Source organism: Pituophis catenifer, unplaced genomic scaffold (assembly GCF_029215685.1).
Source record: "Pituophis catenifer annectens isolate HBS135680 unplaced genomic scaffold, rPitCat1.0.hap2 SCAF_4, whole genome shotgun sequence".
In the NCBI taxonomy this organism is placed as follows: Eukaryota; Metazoa; Chordata; class Lepidosauria; order Squamata; family Colubridae; genus Pituophis; species Pituophis catenifer.
The window spans coordinates 25,401,564-25,424,169 of NW_027256884.1; the positions used below are offsets into that span (position 1 = coordinate 25,401,564).

General features: G+C 36.1%; 1 protein-coding gene across 2 annotated transcripts in view; it reads right to left on the minus strand.

The window, feature by feature from the left end:
- Nucleotides 1–22,606, minus strand: part of TPP2 (tripeptidyl peptidase 2) — a 63,199-nt gene that overhangs the window by 36,019 nt on the left and 4,574 nt on the right. For both annotated transcript variants that reach the window (XM_070944259.1, XM_070944258.1), the window contains exons 2-6: nucleotides 22,281–22,409; nucleotides 20,901–20,996; nucleotides 19,140–19,244; nucleotides 14,357–14,481; nucleotides 9,639–9,802 (exon numbers count right to left, since the gene is read on the minus strand). In XM_070944259.1, the coding sequence (XP_070800360.1) occupies nucleotides 9,639–9,802; nucleotides 14,357–14,481; nucleotides 19,140–19,244; nucleotides 20,901–20,996; nucleotides 22,281–22,409 (619 nt within the window). The remainder of the gene's footprint in view (nucleotides 1–9,638; nucleotides 9,803–14,356; nucleotides 14,482–19,139; nucleotides 19,245–20,900; nucleotides 20,997–22,280; nucleotides 22,410–22,606) is intronic.

The following is a 22,606-nucleotide window of genomic DNA, read 5'->3' on the forward strand; positions in this document are numbered from 1 at the left end:
GAGGGAGCTCAACCAATCTCATTGTACATATGTTGTGCACTGACAGTAAAGATTTGAATTTGAATGTGAAGAACCAATTTTACATCTGTATCTCAAGGCAGAAAGCTGCATTCAAAGTGTCATCCTGGTGCCTATTAGGGTTTAGATATTCTGAATCACAGGAAAATGGGATGGCTCTAGTTTCAAAGGCCAACCAATTCCAGAGAGATTTTTTTTACCTACAATTGTAGTTAAAAATTTGTTAATCCTTTTGAATTTTCAGTATTTCTACATAAATATGATCTAAAACATGATCTCCACCCAAATTTAAATCTAGATTAAAAGACCTGGACTAAACAAATGACAACCAATCAAACAAGGAGGTAGAGGGATGGAAAAACTCATATACAAACTAGGAGATGTAGGAAGCATACCCAGGGTCAGCTATAAAGGATGCAGCTGCCTTTACACTAATATTCAAAATATGGGGAACAAATAGGGCGAACCTGTACAAGACAATAAGTGTGATACAGATGCCATTACTGAAACTTGGTAGGATGGAATCCATGACTGGAATGTAATAATGGAAGGATATAAACTGTTCAAAAGAAACAGACCTAACAAAAGGGAGGTGGAGCTGCATTATATGTAGAAGATCACTACATCTCTACAGAAATGCATAAAAGCAAGGATGAAAGCCTCGTGGAATGCATAAGGGTTCATATATAAGAGGAAAAAAGAATGACATTGCTATAAGTATATACTACAGGCCACCCAACCAAGCAGAGGAAATAGATGAACTTTTTGCTGATCAGTTAACAAATGATAACAACACAGAAATAGGGCACTTTAACTAGTCTTACATCAACTGGGAGACAAACTCTGGCAAGGAAGTGACAGCAGGGAGAAAGCAAAGCTGCTTAATTCTTTGTTTGCATCTATCTTCACACAAAAAGAAACAATAGCTCAACCTACCAAAAACAGAATCGTAAAAGACAGACTAAGAATTTAACTTAAAATAGGTAAGAAAATGATAAAAGAACATCTGTCCACCCCAGATGAGTTCAAATCAGAAGGACTTGATATATTACATCCCAGATTTCTGAAGGAGTTAGCTGACATGATCTTGGAACTATTGAGCCATATCTTTCAAACATCCTGGAGCACCAGAGAAATACAAGAAAGTGGAAAAGAGGTGGTGTGGTACCTATCTTTAAAAAGGGGAAAAACAGATGCAGGAAACTACAGACCAATCTGCCTGACATCAATACCTGGGAAGATCCTGGAAAAGATAACCAAGCAATAGATAAGTGAACACATAGAAACAAGCAAAGTTAACCCGAAGTCAACATGGGTTTGTGAAACACAGATCATGCCATGCCAAGCAAATCTTATTTTGTTCTTTGACAAAGTGATTAAATTAGTGGACCAGTGAAATGCTTTGGACACAGCATACTTGGATTCTAGTAAGGCATTTGACAAAGTAGACCACAACCTACTTCTTAGTAAGCTAGAAAAATGTGTGATAGACAGCATCACCATCAGATGGATTTGTAATTGGCTGACAAATTGCACTCAATGTGCAATGTCCTTAACGGAACTACATCTACATGGAGGGAAGTAAGCAGTGGAGTACCACAAGGTTCTCTCTTAGGCCCAGTACTCTTCAATATCTTCATGAATGATTTAGATTAGGGAATAAAAGGGGAACTCATCAAATTGCAGATGACAGCAAGCTGGCAGGAATAGCCAATACCCCAGAAGATAGGCTCAAGATTCAGAAGGATCTCAACAGACTAGAACACTGGGCCCTATCTAAAAAAAATGAAATTAAATGCTGAAAAAAGTAAGGTTTTCCATCTAGGCAAGAAAAACCAAATGTACAGGTACAGATTAGGTAAGACTTGGCTCAATAGCAATAACTGCAAGAGGGATCTTGGAGTCCTAGTGGACTTAAATATGAGCCAGCAGTGTGCTGCAGCCACCAAAAAAAGCCAATGCAATCCTAGGCTACATTAACAGAGGCATAGAATCAAGATCACGTGAAGTGTTAGTACCACTTTTAATGCCTTGGTAAGACCACACTAGGAATGCTGCACCCAGTTTTGGCCACTACAATATAAAAAAAAATGTTGAGTCTCTGGAAAGAGTGCAGAGAAGACCAACAAAGATGATTAGGGGGAATGGGGCTAAAACATATGAACAATGGTTGCAGCAATTAGGTATGACTAGTTTAGTGAAAAGGATTAGAGACAACATGATAGCAGTGTTCCAACATTTGAGGGGCTGCCACAAAGAGGGGGGGGGGGATCAACCTATTTTCCAAAGCACCAGAAGGTAAGACAAGAAGAAATGGTTGGAAACTAACCCAGGAGAGAAACAACCTAGAACTAAGGAGAAATTTCCTGACACTGAGAACAATAAATCAGTGAAGTGGCTTGCTTTCAGAAGTTGTGAGTATTCTATCACTGGAAGCTTTTAAAAAGAGACTGGACATTATGGACAGAAAATCTCAAACTGACAATGTCGATACCATATAAAGAAAACCTCTACAAGATGTTTTACAGATGGCACGTCCCACCAGCACGTCTGGAGAAAATGTTTCCAAATGTGTCACCAATGTGTTGGAAATGCAAGTTACAAAAGGGGTCATATTACCATCTCTGGTGGTCTTGTAGAAGAGCACAACATTACTGGCAAGAAATCAAGATAATGATTGAAGAAATAACGAAACAGGAGGTCGATATGAAACCGGAATTTTTTTTATTCGGAATGACCACACAACAACAGACTGAAGAGATAAAATATCTCATTATTCATATCTTAACAGCAGCACGCATAGTATACGCTCAAAATTGGAAATCAGAACTATTACCAACAGAAGAAAAAATAATTGCAAAAATAACAGAATGTGCAGAAATGGATAGACTCACAAAAGAGCTACAAGAGAAAGAGGACACTGATTATTATGCAGTCTGGCAAAGATGGTATTCCTGGCTAGAGGGAAAGATAGGATTGATAAAATAATACTTATACAAAACCTAACCAAGAAACACAGACAATCACATAGGAGGTAGACCACATATGACTGTATGTATAAATAGTTAGAACGGTTATTAGAAGGATGTATAGAAGTAATATATACTTACTCATAGAGAAAAAAAATTAAAAATAGAGTATAAAGTTAAGTCTTGGACACGTAAAAAGTAAAAATAAGTAAGCACTTAAAATAGATCTCTAATAGAGAAATAGAGGTGAAACAGAAAATAATCACCGATGCAACAGTTTTTTAGAAGTCAGCCGATAGGCTGAAACAATGCTAGTTGTTACTTAGTTAGTTTGTTTCCCCCTTTTTTTGTATTGTCTTTATGTATACATGTTTGTAAGTATTTTTGTCTTATGTTTTTGCTTAATAAAAAATTAAAAAAAAAAAAAAAGAGAGAGAGACTGGACAGCCATTTGCCTGAAATGGTATAGGCTTGAGCAGAGGGTTGGACTAGAAGACCTTCAAGGTCCCTTCCAACTCTATTCTGTTAATTTAAACATTATATAGAAATTTATTGAACGTTCATCTGCTAATCCGTAAATCTGTGTTACACAGTCTTTCCAATCTTGGACCAATATGGTTTCACTCTATTTTTTTTAAAGATATATTTTTATTGTTTACATATGAATATATTGAATACAGTGTAATTATCCCGGCATTCCACTTACCCTAAAACAAAAGTAAAAAAAACCAGAATAACATATATACTATTTTAAACAGTGCTACTGTTGTACAATAGTTTCTGACTGAATAGTTTCTAGTATGTCAACTTATCTATCATTCTAATAGTTACATTCCTATATCGATATTAAAAATATCTCTTTCCATGTCCACCTAACCTGATTCTTTCGCATTCCAACTTCTACCTCGTGTTTCTAACCATTGATAGAATCTATTCCATGTTGAATAGTATTCTGTATCTCCTTTATCTTTTATTTTTAGCGTTAGTCTGTCCATTTCCGCATATTCTAGTATCTTCCTTATCGTCTCATCCTCTGAAGGGGTGTTTTCGTTCTTCCACTGCTGCGCTTATACAATTCAAGATATGTAATATTAGATATATTGTCCCTTTGTCATAGCCATCTGATATAATGCCTAATAAAAACAATTCTGGCTTAAAATCTATATGTTGTCTGATCATTTTTTCTAACCACGTATGGATTTGCATCCAAAATTTCCTTGCCTTTATGCAAGTCCATCACATGTGGTAATATGTGCCAGGTGTTTGTTTACATTTCCAACAGTTTGGGGACAAATTGTTAAACATTTTAGCCAATCTTGCCGGGGGTAGATCCCACCTGTAGAACATTTTATAGAAATTTTCCTTATATGATGTGGCTATTATCAGTTTCTGATTTCTATCCCAAAGTTTTTATTTATTTATCCAAATCTACATTATAACCAAAGTTTTTGGCCCATACTATCATCGCCTCTTTAACTTGTTCTTCTTCCATTTTATAATTTAATAGATAATATCCTTATCAATTTGTCATCAGTCCCCACTAATATCTTGTCCAATGTTGTTAGTTCTCTATAAAAGAGAAAAGATGTTTTCACATCTTTCACATAACACGATTGTATCTGCAGGTACAACCACCACTCTAATTCCACCCCTTGGTTTTTTAATTCTAGTCTAGTTTTCAGTTCACCAATCTCGTTTAATATATCTTTATAAGAAATATTTTTTTCTATATTTATAAGATTTGGGTGTATCAATGCTTCTAGGATGGAGAGACAGACTGGTATTTCCCTATAGTTTTGTTGTTTAATTTTATTCCACACTGAAATAGTGCATTTCTCACATAAGGTCTTTAGAAATATCGATGTAATGTGTTTCTTCCATACCAGAGAAACACATGCCACCCTAGTTGAAGGTCATGACCCTTCAATAATAATAGTCTTCTATGCCTCAAAGTTATCACCTCTTTCACCCACATGAGTGCAGCTGCTTGGTAATACAGTTCCCAGTCCGGCAGAGCAAAACCTCCTTTCCCTTTTGACTCTTGCAATAGTTTCAGTTTTATTTTCGGTTATTTTCCTTGCCAAATGAATTTTAACATTATTTTATTCAACTCATCAAAATATTTTTTTCTCTAGTTTTATTGGTATTGTTTGGAATAAAAAAAGTATCTTTGGTAGTATGTTCATCTTTATTGTAGCTATTCTACCCATCATAGAAAGTTCCAAGCCTTTCCATCTCTCCATATCCAGCTTAATTCGATGCATTTATTTTGTATAGTTGTCATCTTTAATTGTTGTACATCTTGCTGTTAGATGTATTCCTAAGTATTTCACTTTTTTCACTATCTCTATAGCCATTTTCTTTATTAATTCATCCTTCTGTTTATTTGTAAGATTTTTAACTATCATTTTAGTTTTTTCCTTAATTATTTTTAATCCAGCAACCTCTCCATATTCCTCTAATTTCTCTATGAGTCTCGGGCCTGATTCTAATGGTTCCTCTAAAATGAAGACTAAATCATCAGCAAATGCTTGTAATTTATACTTTTCTCTTTTGATTTCCATTCCTTTAATTTGCTCATCTTGCCTGATATTTCTAGTTAGTACTTCCAGTGTTAAGATAAATAACAATGGAGATAATGGACAGCCATGTCCATTATACCTTTTCGTATTGAAAGATTTTCAGTTACCTCGCCATTCACAATCACTTGGGCTTTCTGATTTGTATATATTGCCTTGAACATATTTATAGATTTTTCTCCAAAATCCATATATCTCATTTGGTATAACATGAATTTCCGGTTCACATTGTCAAACGCCTTTTGGGCGTCTAGAAGCAATAGTGCCAATTGCTTTTCACTATGTGCTTCGTAGTAGTCCAATGTCTCTCATATTATTTCTTATCTGCCTTTTGGGTAGGAAGCCATTTTAGTCAGGGTGTATGAACTTCAAAAATCTCTTCAGTCTTTTTGCTACTATTGACGTGAATATTTTATAGTCGGCATTTAGTAGGGATATGGGTCTGTAGTTCTTAATTTGCATTGAATCTGAATCTTCTTTTGATATCAAAGTAATGTTAGCTTTCACCCATGATGGTAGTATCTTCGCTTCAGATAAAAGTGCATTGTATACCTCTAATAATGATTGGCCCAGAGTGTCTTGTAGCTCTTCATATATTTCTGCTGGTAGCCCATCTGGTCCAGATGTTTTTTTGTTTTTTGATCACCTCTGCTAGTTCTGTCATTGTTATCCTCTCATTCAACATAGATTTCATTGCTTCTGGAACCTTAGGTAAATTGGCTTTTTCCAGATATTGTAATATTTTCTCTTCTCGAAATTCCTCACCATCATCATATAGTTTCCTATAAAAGTCCTGGATAATATTCCTTTCTTCCTCAATTTGGTAACGTAGAGTTCCATCTTTGTCTTGTAGTTTATTTATCCATTTTTTCTCTTTTTTCTTTTTCAATTTGTAAGCTAGCCATCTCCCTGGTTTGTTTGCATTCTCAAAAAAGTTTTGTCTCATTCTTTTTATATGTTGCACCAGGTCTTCTTTTCCAACAATATTCAATTTTGTTTAGTTAGCTCCATTTGCTATTTTAAATTTATTTTTTGTGGTTCGTTTGGTAACTCTGCTTCAAGTCTTTTGTATTCTTCTTCTAAAGTTCTTTCTTGTTGCTTTTTCCTTTTATTTTTCTTTGCTATGAATGTTGTAGCTACTCCTTTCATGTATGCTTTCACTGAATACCATAAGTTTTGAAGTGACATGTCTTCTTTCCTATTTTCTTTAAAGAAGAATCCCATTTGTTTTTCTGACATCTGCTTGAATTCTATATCTTTTAATATCGATCGATTCAGAGTCCATCTTATACTTTTCTTTCGTCCTTTCCATCTGATTCTCATTGAATTATGATCTGCCCATAGATTTATATCTATTTCTACCTCATATACATTAATAATTAATTCCATCAACATCCATACCACAAATAGTATTATGTAATTTTTTGTAAAATTGTTTTTGTCCACTATTTGGTGCGTAGATTGCAACTAGAAATACCCGCTTTTGATTTAATGTTACTTCCACAATCAGGATCCTTCCTTCTTCATCATATATATTTGGTTGGCCTGAATTGTTTCTTTAACATATAACACCACTCCTCTCTTCTTTTGTTGTGATAACAACACAAATAGTTTCCCCAATTTAGAATACTCCAGTAGTTGTTTATATTTTTTTTAATGTGGACTTCTTGTAGTGATATTATATCTAGATTCAATCTTTGTAATTTATTGAAGGTTTTCTTCCTTTTCATGGGTGAATTCAATCCATTGATGTTTAATGATAGTATCTTAAGTTCTTCTTGCATTGTTCTATCTATATCTGGGTCTTATACTCCTGGTTGCTCTTATTTCTCTCAATTCTTTGGGTCTTGCTCTGTTGCTCTCCATTGCTACAGTTTCTTTTCTTCTGTAGCAAGCATTCCTTGATCTCTATCTTCAATTGCTTCTCTCTCCTCCAGTTCCTCTTCGGTACTAAAATGCTGATTGTAGAACTCCATTGCTTTTTGCTTTTTTTTTTTAATTTGCTTTTTATTATAACATATAGTGATACATTCAATACATTTTCGGTTCATTGGTGCAAATATATACATATATACATTTACATGCATTATTACTTGTCTTTTATTTGATATTGTTTCTTAAAGCTAAATTTAATTTCAAAACATTTAAAGATAATAGTGCTCAAATCTCTAAGACTAAATGTAATACTGTTCATTTCTCCATGGATTTTGTTGATTAATACTTAATCTCTATACTCTATTTCCTTCTTTATTTCTTTTCCCCATCCATTTGTACCACATGTCCCACACGCTATAAAATTCCGAATCTTCTCTGTCATTAATTTCTGAAGTCAATTTGTTCATTTCGGCACACTCCAGTATTTTCCCAATAACATGTTCTTGAGGTGGTATTTGTTTTTCTTTCCAATACTGGGCAAAGGAAATTCTAGCGGCTGTCAGAATATGTATAATTAAGTACTTTTTCTTTTTTACATATTCAATTTTCAAAATTCCCAGGAGAAAGGCTTTTGGTTCGAAATCAAAATTTTATTTTATTATTTCTCTAATCCACATCCATATCATCCTCCAGAATTTTTGTGCCTGATTACAAGTCCACCAGCAGTGATAGAAAGTACCCTGCTGATGGTCACATTTCCAACATTTAGGGCTCGAGTCCATTGCTTTATCCAATGAGTCCAATCTATGTCTCTTTTCATGCCATGTGACCGGTATTCCTTCCAGGGTCAACCATCTGAAATTTATGTTATACTTAATCATTAACATAGTTAAAAATTGGTACTGCTTCTGCAACTCTCTAACTCTTCTTGGGACCTGTTTCAGGACTACCAATTGTTTCCCTTTATACTGTATCGGCTCATCTCTTGTCTTGTTGACCACTTTGTCCCTCATCGATTTCTTCACAAATCTTACATGCACCTCCTTTGGTAATTTGTGTCTCCTTGCATAGTTCGTATGCATTCTATACGTTTCGTCGATTTCTATCAGCATCTCTTTTGATTGGAGGTGTTGGATATTAAAAAAAAATTGAAGTAAAATTGTTGACCATGACAAGCACTACAAGCCTAACAAAGATAGGGTTAGGAAAGAAACCTGCCTCCACACCATCACTGGCCACCTCAAGTCCATCCAGTTAGAGGTCAATAGAAGTTATGTTACAATTGGAGAGATCAAATCTATTTAAGAAATTGCAGGCTATGCTCCAATCAATGCAGGAGAACATGACAAAAAAACACGATGAAATGAAGAGGGAAATAGGAGAAGTGAGAAACGATAGGGAGAATTAAAAGAAAAGTTACAAAAGATGGATGGAAAGTTTGAAAATTTCCAGCAATTGGTTACAAAAAATGAACAGAAATATAGGAAACAGAAGAGAGGATGGAGAAAGAAGAGAAAAGAATAAATGAAATAAACAATAGACTAACCCAGGCAAATAAAAGAATTAAGAACCACAATAATATTGTTAGAAAAAGCAGCTCATTATCTGAGATTCCAGAATATGGAAGAGGAGAAAGGGGAAGGCTTACCGGATGTTATGGCAGTTACTAGCAAAGGCATTAGGGGTTTCACTATTTTTGAACTCTTTCTATCAGTGAAAAAAGTCGATCAATCAAGGTTTAATGTTGACCTTTTAAAAATGGATCATTTATTCTAAATATGAAAATACATTTTTGTACTTTTTTCTCTTTTCAGCTTTTTTCTTATGTTTGTATTTCTGTTTAATGATCACTGATTCTTTAAAAAAAGCTTTTTTCTTTATAAATACAATCACATAATGCTCATAATTATGTAATATATAGTGTAATATATAGTACATTATATATTATATATATATTACATACCCTTATGCAAGATTTTATGCAACCCAAGCAATCTGTCATTAAACTAATGTTTTCAATCTTCCAAGATACTTATCCTATGATTAAAACATTGTTGTACTGTAAGTTTAACTGTGTCTTGCTATTATCAAATATGCATTTGCTGTTAAAAGTTAAGACAACAGAGTTTTCTTTTGGATTAAGACAAACTACATATTTACCGGTAGTATATAATTTTAGAATTTTGTAAAGTCTTACCTCCACTTGTCACAATCGAAAGCAAATTGCCTTCCTCATAAATATTGAGGGAGTAATTTAACATTTCTGATGTTCCAAAAGATCCATATTCTTGACCTTCTTTGTAGTTCCGCAGAACAGTACAAGTAGAAAGATCACCAGTTTCATTGGAATTTAAGCAAGCTCTGTGGAGAAGGTGCATAAAGACAGATTGATTCTCAGTTTTCCTTTCTTATAAAATTGTATGTTCCTCTCAAATGCTGTTTGACATTCAGTCACAATAGCAATTTCCATACTTACCAATGCGATCCTGCTCACAATTTTAAACCTCGTGATCTGCTGCACATACTACATTCAAAACTGACTTTAGCGGTGCAAATAAAAACTGCTATTTTAAAACATGAATATACTCCCAATCTGTAACAATCCCTCATAAGATTAGGCTCAGATTTGAATTAGCAAATACACTAAATCAAATTTTAGATTTTACTTTCCTTCAATTGCTTTCAAGGTAGAATTTCACTATGCAACTTTATTATTACTGTCATTATTACTATTAACAAGTCATTAGAACGTTGTCTAGACTAGTGGTAGGCAAACTTGGCTCTTTCACACCCTGTGGACTTCAACTCCCAGAATTCCTAAGACAGCTTGGCTGTCTTAGGAATTCTGGGAGTTGAAGTCCACAGGGTGTGAAAGAGCCAAGTTTGCCTACCACTGGTCTAGACCAAGATATAATTTTCTGACAACCCACAGCAGTAATAGAATATACTAATTTTAATGAGAATGTATAGTTTCTGTGAGATCCTCAAAATAAACAAAACCTATACAATGCCTTTATTACCAGGTCATGACACCTACTGGATATGACATACTTAACCCAATCCAAAAGGGAAAAAAAAACCCAACAGCCAATTCTGTAGGGAACGATTAAATTCATGCTGGTCTAACAGCTGCGGACAGGAAAGCACTACAGAGAGTGATCAATTCGGCACAAGAAACCATTGGTTGTCCTCTACCACCACTAGATGACATCACCAGGTCTCGCTATTTCAGCAGAGTAAGGAAGATACTGAGGGATGATTCACACCCTGGCCAGTTTCGCTTCTACCATCGGGCAGAAGACATCAAAGCATAGCCAGCCGGACAAACAGGTTTAAAAACAGCTTCTACCCATGGGCTGTCAGACTCTTAAACACAAGCACAATCACTCCACGTATGACTAGTCTTTTTCCCCCAAGTACTTGTAAAGGGAATTATTCTCTATACTATTTACGTTGTTTTGTATTTTCTGTTATGGATTGTACCAGAGGCCAAACAAATTTCGTTGTATATATGATGTACAATGACAATAAAGGCTATACTATACTACTATACTATACTAACCCTAGCCCTTATATGGGCTAGGTGGATTCAAATAAGAACCAACTACAGTAAATAATTTACAGAACCTTAGGCTTCGTTGTACTTTATAATTACAAAATAAAGGCTTAATAACCTTAATAAAGGCTTTTAATTTTTTGTGGAGTTTTTAAAAACAGGGCCATAAATGCAGAACAAAACCTCTTTTAAGTAAGAGCATGCTTTGCTTACTTTTCTAAAAGTTTTTTTTTTTTAATTTGAGTTTTTGAAATAACCCCCTTAAATACAGGAAGAACAAACTTCTAAAATCATAGTCAGTTTTACTTTTTCTAAAAGTTAAGATAAGTAGTTTGGCTGATTTTAGCCAGAAAAATATGAACATACACACACTCACTTGCAAAATTTAATAATTGATAATACTATACAGAGGGTGCAGCAAACAATTTCTGTGTTCTGTGGTAACTATCCAAAGGGACTATTATTATTACAGAATAGAATTGGAAGGGACTTTGGAGGTCTTCTAATCCAACACCCTGCTCAAGCAGGAAACTTTATTTATACCATTTCAGACAAGTGGCTGTCCAGTCTCTTCTTAAAAGCTTCCAGTAATGAAGCACCCATAGCTTCTGAAGGCAAGCCGTTCCACTGGTTAATTGTTCTCACTGTTAGGAAGCTTCTCCTTAATTCTAGATTGCTTCTATCCTTGATTACTTTCCATCCATTGTTTCTTGCTTTGCCTTCTGATGCTTTGGAAAACAAGTTGACCCCCTCTTCCTTCTGGCAGCCCCTCAAATACTGGAATACTACTATCATGTTATCCTAGCTCTTCTTTTCTCTACACTAGCCATATTCAATTCCTTCATATGTTTTAGTCTCCAGGTTAGTCACAGGTTAGGACCACCTGTGCTCCTAACGCCTTAACTTTCCTGCCTACCTGTTCATCATCTCTCTGTATTGCTTTTAAGTTCATTGTTGTGTCTTTCGTCCCTATGTAAAGGAGGAGAAAAAGGTAGTAATCCGTAGACTTGATTATTTTAGCAAGGCTTTCGGCTTTATCTTTGATCTTTGCTCCAGGAAAACAACATACTTTCCTAGATTGATTATCTGCTCTGCAAACTGTTGGTTCTGTTCCTCTGAAAACTGAATCTCCTATCACCAACACTTGCCTTTTTTTCCTAGGGAAGTCTGGGCTACTTTACTTCCTATCACAGGAGCACTTGTTGATGCCTCTTCTCTAGGTGTCTGCATGCTTTTTTCCCAAGGGGAGCCTGTGAAATCGGTTGCTCAGCTCCAGTGGGGCTGCACTGGAGTGGGCTGGATTAAACAGCAGCAGTTTTTGATTGCTGGTTTTTTTTCTCTAATGAGTGACATGTTTCCAACGGTCCTCCTCTAAAGCTTCATATTTAGGGTCATTTGTCTACCTTCTTGTACTCTGTTTATCCCTTTCTTTTCTGCCTTTCTTCTCCTCCTTATTGCCTGCCATTATTGGGATTCTAGGTCCTCCCTGCCTTCTTGCTCCCGTCTGCCTGGATCTTTGGGATCAATGGAATGCCGGGGTCCTCCACGTCTCCGACTGTGATGGTTGGTTGCCTCTGGGCAAGCTGGTCCTTTGCTCCACTGCCACCCTCGTTGCCCCAGTCACCTGCCTCCGGCCATATTGTCCACTCCTTCTGAGCACTCTGGTCCTTTGCTCACTGCTGCTCTCGCTGCTCCCATCACTTGCTTCTGGCCATGATGGTCTTCTCCCTCTGGGCATGCTGGTCCTTTGTTCTGCCACTGCCCTCGCTGTCCTGTTTGCCTGCTTCCGGCCACGATGGTCTGCTGCTTCTCAGCCCCCAGCTGCCACGTTGTCAGTTCACCATGCTGCCTTCAGCTGCTGGCCACCAGCCTCATTGCTTCCAGCCTCTAGTCTTCCACACTCCGCCATAACCCACCGGTTTGTTGTGCTGCCTCCAGTTTGTTGGCCCCAGTCACCTCTTTTCCTGCGTTGAGCTGCTTAGCTGGGCTCCTGGGTTGGGTCTTTTGTTCTCCTATGACCTCCTGCTGTCTCAGTTGCAAGCTGCCGGCCTGGGTCTCTGGATAACTAAAAGATGCTAAGCTGGGATGTGGATCGGGCAGGGTTGGGCTGGGCGGATTGCCCTGGGTTGATGGTTCCAAGAGCTGCCAGGTGTGATGACATTTTTCTCCAAATACACAAAACAAAACTGAGCCATGCAGACACCTGAGTAATATACTAGAAGGCATTCATACACAGAATCTCAGTCTCTCGTCAGCAATGTCTCTCTCTCTCCACCTTCAACTGCTGATTCAAAATCCTTAACACAGTGGCTGGACTAATGTAATTTCTCATTCAAAAGTCCCAATAGGGCAAAAATTCTTTCTCTGCATCTATTTCCTTTGGATACAGCAATATAACCTAATATAACGTAGTATTACATTTATTTATAAGCATATAATTAAAACAGCAAATAATCTAAGAGACTAATACTCTACTCACACTGTAACTAAGCAACAAAGCACACTATTCACAAAAACTGAAATGGGAACTTTTCACCCTCTTTAAATAAGGGTGTTCATAGGAAAGTCATCACTAAATAAGAGGTCAAAATGCAGGAAAAGCTGTCAGTCCATTATTTGATCAATAAATTACCATCTATACACAAAACCTAACTAGCTTCACTCTCCTACTCTGACAGCAGGAAAGCAAGATGAGACACAAATCGCTCACTATTCCACGTCCACAGAGCAAAGAACTTTCCTAATTTTCATAAGTATGAAAACAGAACAACAAAAAGGACCGAATGGAAAGTCTCTATCTTGCAATTTGCATTTTGGTTCCAAGTAAAATGTTCGTATCTGGCTGCATTTTCTGGCGCGCCTCTTTTTTCGTATCTGCCTTAGAATATTTATTTAGTTTCAGCTTTAATTTATATGCCCACTTCCTCAATCTCAAATACAGGAAGCTGGGCAACAAATGGTTTCGGATTACCACGCTTCCTGCTCTGCTGCAAGGGTGTGCAGTAATGGTAGCCTACTGTCACTTTACGTCTTAGAAGTCCTATGTAAGAAAAAAGGACCTTCATTTGATATATATTTTTTTCATCTTGCTAAGATCTAGAGGACAGAAAGCACCCAGACACAAATGATAACAGCACCCTTCTGAAAAGGCATTTGCTTAGTTCTGTCTCATTAACTGAAGGAATCTATGGATTAGAATGCCATCTGGCACTTAGTTGCCAGGCACTGGAGCCACGAATCTATTACGGCAAAGGTGAAAGTTACACCACCCTTATTTTTCCTTTAGCTCTTTTTTTTTTTAACAGTTAAAAATCTAATTAAAAAAGGAATTGGTATTTTAATATAAGGAAAAAAAATACCTCCAAGTTTCACCATCGTGCCACACCAAGCAGTCATACACAGGGCCAGGATCATTATATTTTTTCTCGGAAGAGTTTAGCAGTTCCACTCGACTCTGAAGCTCTTCCTTCATTAATTTGGTTTCCTGAAAAATAAAGTGTCTTGTGAAAAAGTATCTAAAATCAACACTACCCCTCCCGCCACACACAGAAAAAAAATGGTATGTTCCTCTCATAGCAATAATAATTATAGTGCAGCATTATACTGCACCCAGTAGCAGTTCATCCATTACTTATCTGCATCAACTGGAATGTTTATTTGACTCTCCATTCCTGCTGCCTGAAACCATCCGCTCATTAACAGCAAGTTTACATACAGTTAGAAGTTTATAATAGTCATGAAAATACATACTGTTTTATAGCTACTGGACTGAGTTAAGATACATATACGGTATTTATTGCTATGCCACATACACTATGTGCCTTATGCAGAAGCTACCTTTGTCTAAACTTGTCTTTTTTATGGTTATTAAGGAAACATTGAATCAGATAGTTTATTTACTCTGATACAAGCAACTCATATTTGAATTATTTTCTTTCAATATTTTGCTGTATATTAACTGGGATAATTACAGGTAGTCCTCGACTTAGTTCATTTAGTGACCATTCAAAGTTACAATGTGTTGTGACCTTAAACTCACTTAGTCATTACAGGACACAATTAGTCTCAAACAAAACTATTTTATTATAACAGCTGAGAATAACTTCATTCCCAGCTTAGTCCAAATTAATTCCAAAACAAGTCCTTCAGAAAAAGTTCTTCGGACTTATAACAAATCTTTATCTTCTTTGGCACCCTGCCAAAGGCCTCTCTTGGCAAAGCCCCATGAAGTTCAGAAACAAGAGATACCGACTGGAAAACATATTTAGCAATATTGCTTTCCTACAAAGAGCCCAAGAGCCTTTGCTGCTCTTTTAAGCCTTATGGGAGGGGCCAATCATCTCCTGGCCTTACTCCTGAGTCGTCCTTTTTGCTTTAGCTGCTCTTGCCTTCTGGCAGCTCTGTGCATATGTGCACTAGGAACAGGTGCCTCCTGTTCCTCTTCCTTTCTGCTGCCCAACTCTGAAGGCTCTGGAGTCTGCACATCACTCCCAGATGTCCCTGGCCCCATCTCTGCCTCCAATGCAGAGCCCTTGTCTGGGCCATCCCCAGACTCCAGGACTGACCCATGGTCCTCCCCAGCCTCCTCACTGTCTGACTCCGCTGCTAGTTCCACAGGCTGTTGGCAGACCACAACACAATGGCACTGAAAAAAGGGACTTATGACCGGTTTTCACACTTATGACCATTGCAATATCCCCATGGTCACATGATCAAAATTCAGTGGCTTGGCAACTGACTCATATTTATACCGTTGCAGTGTCCCGGGGTCATGTGATCCCCTTTTACAACCTTCTGACAAGCAAAGTCAACGGGGAAGCCAGATTCACTTAAAAACCGTGTTACTAATTTAACAACTGCAGTGATGCGCTTAACAAATGTAGCAGGAAAAGTCAAAAAAATAGGGCAAAACTCCCTTAACAAATTTCTCACTCAACAACAGAAATTTTGGGCTCAATTGTGGTCGTAAATCAAGGACTACCGGTTCTTTCAGCTGCATTGCAATTGTTACATTCATATTTCTTTCTTTCTCCTTTACAGGACTTATAGGCTGCTCTAATCAATCAAATCTGAGTGGTACTGTATAAAACTCCCTAAATCCATTGTTTGGATTAAAAATAAATAATTATGATTAAAATTAAATGTAACTTGTAAAACAATCATATAAAAATAGCTGTTAACTTTCCAGACTGAAACAAAACTGACTTGTTATCTGGAAAGATAACCCCAGCAGCCTTGGCCCCAAGGCTTGATGAAGTAACTAATTTTTCACAGACCTTCTAAAGGCCAGAAGGGAGGCGGCAAATTAAGCAATTGTAGAAAAAGATATATAAATGCTTTGAATAATTTTTTAAAAAAAGTATTACCCTGCAGGTATTGAAAGGCCTTTGAATTTGAGCCTAATTACAGCCTGGGCTTTTACAGAATAAGTTCTGTAATTATAATGACTCTAGAGAAAACACATTAAACTTAAATATTTTATGTGCCTACAATCTGAAGCAATTAAAGCTCAAACACAGAGTCATCTGGGTACCCACTTTGCTCATGATACAAGGCAATTCCAAATATTGAATGGCATTGAGAAAGTTAACCTGGGCATTTGAGGATGACTTTGTATTCTTCATAGAAGAACCATTAAAAACGGGACCAATATTGATAAGAGAAATAGAAGAATTTGGGAAGGTAGCTGGCTTAAAAATTAATAAAGATAAGACCAAAATGTTAACGAAAAATGTAACAGGAAAACAAACAGAGGAATTAATTAAAGAATTAGGATTACAAATAGCAAAAAAGGTTAAAGATGTAGGCATATATTTGACAGCTAGATGCTCAACTATAAAGGAGAATAATTATGTAACTTTAGTTCAACAAATAAAAGAGGATTTAGAAAAATGGGGGAAACTGAAATTATCATTATTAGGGAGGATAGCAGCTATAAAGATGAATGTAATGCTGAAGCTACTTTACTTAGTTCAGACAATTCCAGTAAAATTGGATAATTTTTTTTTTGTCACCACCTTTAAAGCGCTCCATGGCATAAGACCAGGATATCTACGGGACCGCCTTCTGCTACCAACAGCCTCCCACCAACCAGTTCGCTCCCACAGAGAGGGACTCCTCAGGGTGCCGTCAGCCAAGTTATGTTGGCTGGGGACACCCAGGAGGAGAGCATTCTCTGTGGGAGCTCCTGCCCTCTGGAATGAATTGCCCCCAGATATTCGTAACATTTCTGACCTCCGGGTTTTTCGCTGTGCCCTCAAGACCCTACTGTTCTGACAGGCGGGGCTGTCAAATTGAATGATTTTAAATTGGGTTTTAATTTTGGGTTTTAAAAATTCGGCCAAAACTATTTAATGATTTTAATTAATTTTAACTAGATATTGTATCTTTGTATTTTAATTTTGGCTGTACACCGCCCGGAGTCCTTCGGGAGAATGGGCGGTATATAAATAAAATTATTATTATTATTATTAAACCTGAATAAGATAATTACAAAATTTGTGTGGGAAGGAAAAAAGGCAAGAATTACTTTGCAGGATGACAGAGGCAGAGGTGGATTTGGACTCCCAGCATGGGAGATATATTATAAAGCAATGAGTTTGACATGGATCAGGGAATGGGTGAATCTGAAAAACCAAAGACTGCTAACCTTGGAGGGACGTGATTTGTTGATGGGGTGGCACGTCTTCTTGTGGAGCCCCAGGAACAAAACGCATAGATATTTTTGTAATCATATATTAAGAGATTCATTAATTTATACATGGCAGGAAATTAAAAGTAAACACTATATGAAAGTTCCTGGATGGATATCCACAATGGAGGCGATGATACACCCCAATACCTTAGCAATTCGAAAAATGGTAAGATATTATGAAATTTTGGATCCCCAAGGAACACTAAAAACACAAGAGGAACTCAGAGATCAAGGAGTGCAGATAGATTGGTGGCCCTATCTTCAGATTAAAACGGGATATAAAAAGGATCAAGAGAAAGGAGGAATTGAATTAAAACCGAATCGGTTGGATAAACTTTTACAAGCCACGGAAGAAAAATTGATTTCAAAAATATATAAATACTTATTGGAATTTGATTTAGCAGAGGAATTAGTAAAGGGACAAATGATAGAGTGGGCAAGGAATATTGGGCATAATATAGAATTGGAGGACTGGGAAAAAGTGTGGAAAAATAATTATATTATAACAAAGTCAGTGGTTTATAAAGAGAATCAATACAAAATGTGGTATAGATGATATCTGGCCCCTTTGAGATTAGCAAAAATGTATTCAAATTTAAGTCCCATCTGTTGGAAGTGTAATCAGGCACAGAGCACCTTCTTCCACGTCTGGTGGCTTTGCCCAAAAATTAGGAAATATTGGGAAAAAATAAGAATTTGGCTAATAGAAATAACATCAGAAAAAATAGAACTCAAACCAGAGATTTTCCTACTAGGGATGATTAAAGAAAACTATAGGAAAGAAATAAAGTACTTAATATTACATATAGTCACTACAACCCGATTGGTACTCTCCCAATATTGGAAAACTGATCAACTGCCAACAGACCAATTGATAATCCAAAAGATCTATAATTGTGCGGAAATGGACAAACTAACATTTGAAATGAAGGATAAGGTAGACTCAAAAGGTTATATAGCGTGGAATAGGTGGTATAATTGGATAACTCGTAGAAATGAGAGTAAATGTAAAATTCTATATGATAATAATTAACAAATATGCACCGTTAATAAGACAATGGATGTGAGACCAAAGTCACTTTTTTTAATGTATTCTCATCTGTATTAATATATGTATTTTGTATATACATGGTATAACATTTTACTTTTTATATGTTTAATAAAGTTTTGTTTTTAAAATAAAAAGAGAGAAAGTTAACCTGAATATCCCTTCAAACTAAAATGTTATCAGCTCATTTTAATAAATAATTTTAAAGTGTAAGTAATTTAAGGAAAGCATTCATAACATGAAACCAGCCTTCAGATTGTTTTTAGACAAATTGCCATTTGTAATTATGTTACGCAAAAGTAATCTTCCATATGTGGGTCTTACTAGTAATTTATTAACTATTATAACCATTTAAACAGCTTCATGCTTTTTCTTCTAAAATAGATACTAATATACAAACCTGTGATGAAGGGGGTTGAGAAGCTTCGAATTCTTCTTGTTTCCTACATGCTTCTGCTAGTGCTAATCTGTGGACAGGATCCCAAAGTTTTTCCTTGCGTTCTTTCTGAAATAAATAAATAGTAATAGATTTTTTTAAATATCAAAACTTTGTACTGTTTTTTTACTACAATAAATTCCATATCTTATCTCAGATGTAAACTTTGAAATGAACCAATTGTCTCAATCTTGCTTTTTACATGCAATATTTTCAATATTATAACACTTTATCAATACAGACAAGTAGAAACAAACTCCCAGGAATGCTTAAAATGCTGCTGCATGGGTAGTGCTATAAAAGAAGTTTCAGTGTTTTCTCTTAATTCAAAGGGAATAAAAATAAACTCAAACACGTCAAACAACAGATATTAGTATAAGCACTCCTTGCTTAAGGATCGTTCACTATAACAATGCTGTAGGGCACTGCACGTCAAAACAACTAGACACAAGGACAGTTTTTTCCCCATGCCATCCCCTGCTAAACAATTAATTTCTAATACTGGGAATTAAATACTGTCAAACTATCTAGAAAGGCAGTATTACCATCATTATTCTCATCTTCCCTATTGCCTATCACCTTATTTTCTTATGACTTTAACTTTGTTGCTTGTATCTTACAATATAAATTGTTTAATTAGTATCCTAGTATGATTTATGTTGATTGCTTATTTAGTATCCATTACTATCACTAAGTGTTGTATCTAATATTTTATGATGAATGAATGTTTACAATGATTATGACGATTTATCGCTATTGTTGTATGTACACTGAGCGCTTATGCACTGGAGGCAAATTCCTTGTGTGTCTAATCACACTTGGCAATAAAGAATTCTAATTCTAATTCATTCAGAAACCATTTGAAATTCTGAACATCTGTGCCCCGTTATGGCTGTTGCAGCGCCCTCATGGTCATGATTGCAATCTGAGCACTTGGAAACCCATTCACACTTACGACTGGTTGCCAAGTGCCCCATGATCATGTGATGATCATTTGCAATTTTCCTTGGCACCTTCCCCAGAAAGTGAATGGGAAGATCGCAAGAATTTCTGCCCGCCAAGAAGACTCCCTCTTGTCTCTGGGGTCTTGCTGAAAAAGGTCTGTCCTGAAATCCAAGCAGGATTTCGGCATGGAGTGTTTGCAGAAACTAACAACAAACTACCATATTTTTCGGAGTATAAGACGTACCTTTCCCCCCCCCCCTAAAAGGGGGTGAAAATTTAGTTACCTCCTTGCAGTAAACAGCAAGAAGAAACAGCTCCTTTCAGCTTCAGCACAGCTTAATTAGCACAAGTTGATTGGATTGGCCTCCTGACTCTCAGCTGATTTGCTCTCAGCTGCTTTGCACAGGGCTCTGCTGCTTGTTGCAAAGAGGTAAATTGCTGGAGCAGATTTTTTTTTTCTTTGTGCTAATCAAGCTATGCTGAAAACGAAAATGAAAGTAAAGCAGGTGTTTGCTGTTTGCTACAACGAGGCAAAATTGCTCAGAGGCAGAGGGAAATTTCTTTTTCTTCTTTTCCTCACCAAAAAAGGTAGGTGCATCTTATACTCCGGTGCGTCTTATACTCCGAAAAATACGGTAAATGCATTTCTTTCTTTCTTTCTTTCTTTCTTTCTTTCTTTCTTTCTTTCTTTCTTTCTTTCTTTCTTTCTTTCTTTCTTTCTTTCTGTTCAAAATTACTTCAAATGTAATCGAAGTTAGGATAAAGAGTATAAAATAATACCTGTATTCTCTCTTTAAGAGCTTTAGGATAGAATTCATAACCATTTTTTAAGCCAATGTGAAATTTTCCTGAAGGATTTATCCAGTCATCTGGAATCTAAAAAAAGGAAAGAAAAGAGAAACATAAATTATATTTGGTTCGTACACTTCAAGCAATCATTGAACTATTTATAATAGAACTATTAACATCAGGTACAATTAATTTCAATGGGTATATACTCACTAGTTCAACATTTGTTTCTTCACCCTTAGAAGGAATGCATAAATTGCAGAAATATATGGCACTAAGTTTTCAGTTTGTATACAAAGTAATATTTGAGTTGTTTTCCTCTTTTTGGTATGTTCTGCTTGTAAACAACTGTACTATTATGTAACTTCTCACATAAAAGCTCTACAATATCAAATCTATGGTCGAATGGATGGAAAAGAAAATATGTAACTTATGTAAGATAAGAACTGCACTTGAAGGTTGGCTTAAAACCATTTTAATGCTTAAAAGCATTTTTCTTGGTACTTGATTGGACTTACTAACAAAATGTTCCTCTTGGAATGTAGCCTGTTTACAAGTACTGCTCCTCACCTTGACCTTCTCCCCACTTGGGGTGCTTGGACCCTCTTTGAGTGGGGCCTCACCTGCCTCCACTCAGTCAAGATGTTCTACCTACAACACACAACTATCGTTCTTGATGGGAGGCTCACGGTGCACTATAAAAAAACCCTTTCCCATCTTTAGGGAATCTTTTAGGTTGGAGTTGGAGACAGATTAGTGACTATTGGTTAAAGTTTGCAACCACAAAGTTTGTAAGTAGAGGACTGTCTTTATGCACTACATATGACTGAGGCTGCAGATAACAGCCTTGGTATACTTAGTTGAGAAAAACTTTCAATCAAATTGCAAATAAGTACTGTGAAATACTTTTCTTTGAAAGGTAACTAGGCCCTTTGAAAAATGTGGGGGTGCAACTTTCTGCAATTCTTTAAACTAAATTTTGTGAATTTTCAAGAAATGTATTTTCTTTAAGGTCTTGCAGAGAGGTGCTATGAATGCATCCACGCAGGTTCCAAAGCATTTTTTCCCCCAGATCCAAAACACTGCACAGCTTATTGCAAATAAATATAAGGCTATAAAACATCAGATGGCTGTAAATATATTACCATCAAACATATATTTAACAAACACATATTTATGGTAAATTCTTAAAAAAATCCTTTGCTTTTAGACATTATGACTTAAGTAGAGGTAAATATGAATGCAACTATATTTTTAAATCAGCTCAAGGTAATTTCTCATAACAAGTCATCTTAATGCATATACAGCTGGATAATATCTTAAGTTTTGTTTCAAAAGAGGACATCAGAATTTAATGCCAAATACTGTTACCTTTAAAATTCTTCCTGAAAGACCAGTAATTTCTCCATTTTTTGCTTCTGTAACGGTTGAAGTATTTACATCTCCACTGCCAGTTGTATCAATTATGTCAACTATCTTGGGTTTTCCGTCAGTTGTGATCTAAAGAAAATAAATAAAAGCACATATGATACATGAATATTCTATTTTATAACATAAATAAAACTGCTACATGGATTAGAATAATGCTATCTGTTACAGCAGACTCCACCTAAATTTATTTTAATAAATGTAATTCAGCCTTTTCTAAAGCCAAGTTGATTCACAACATAAATTTATTAATTCACAAACTATTGTGG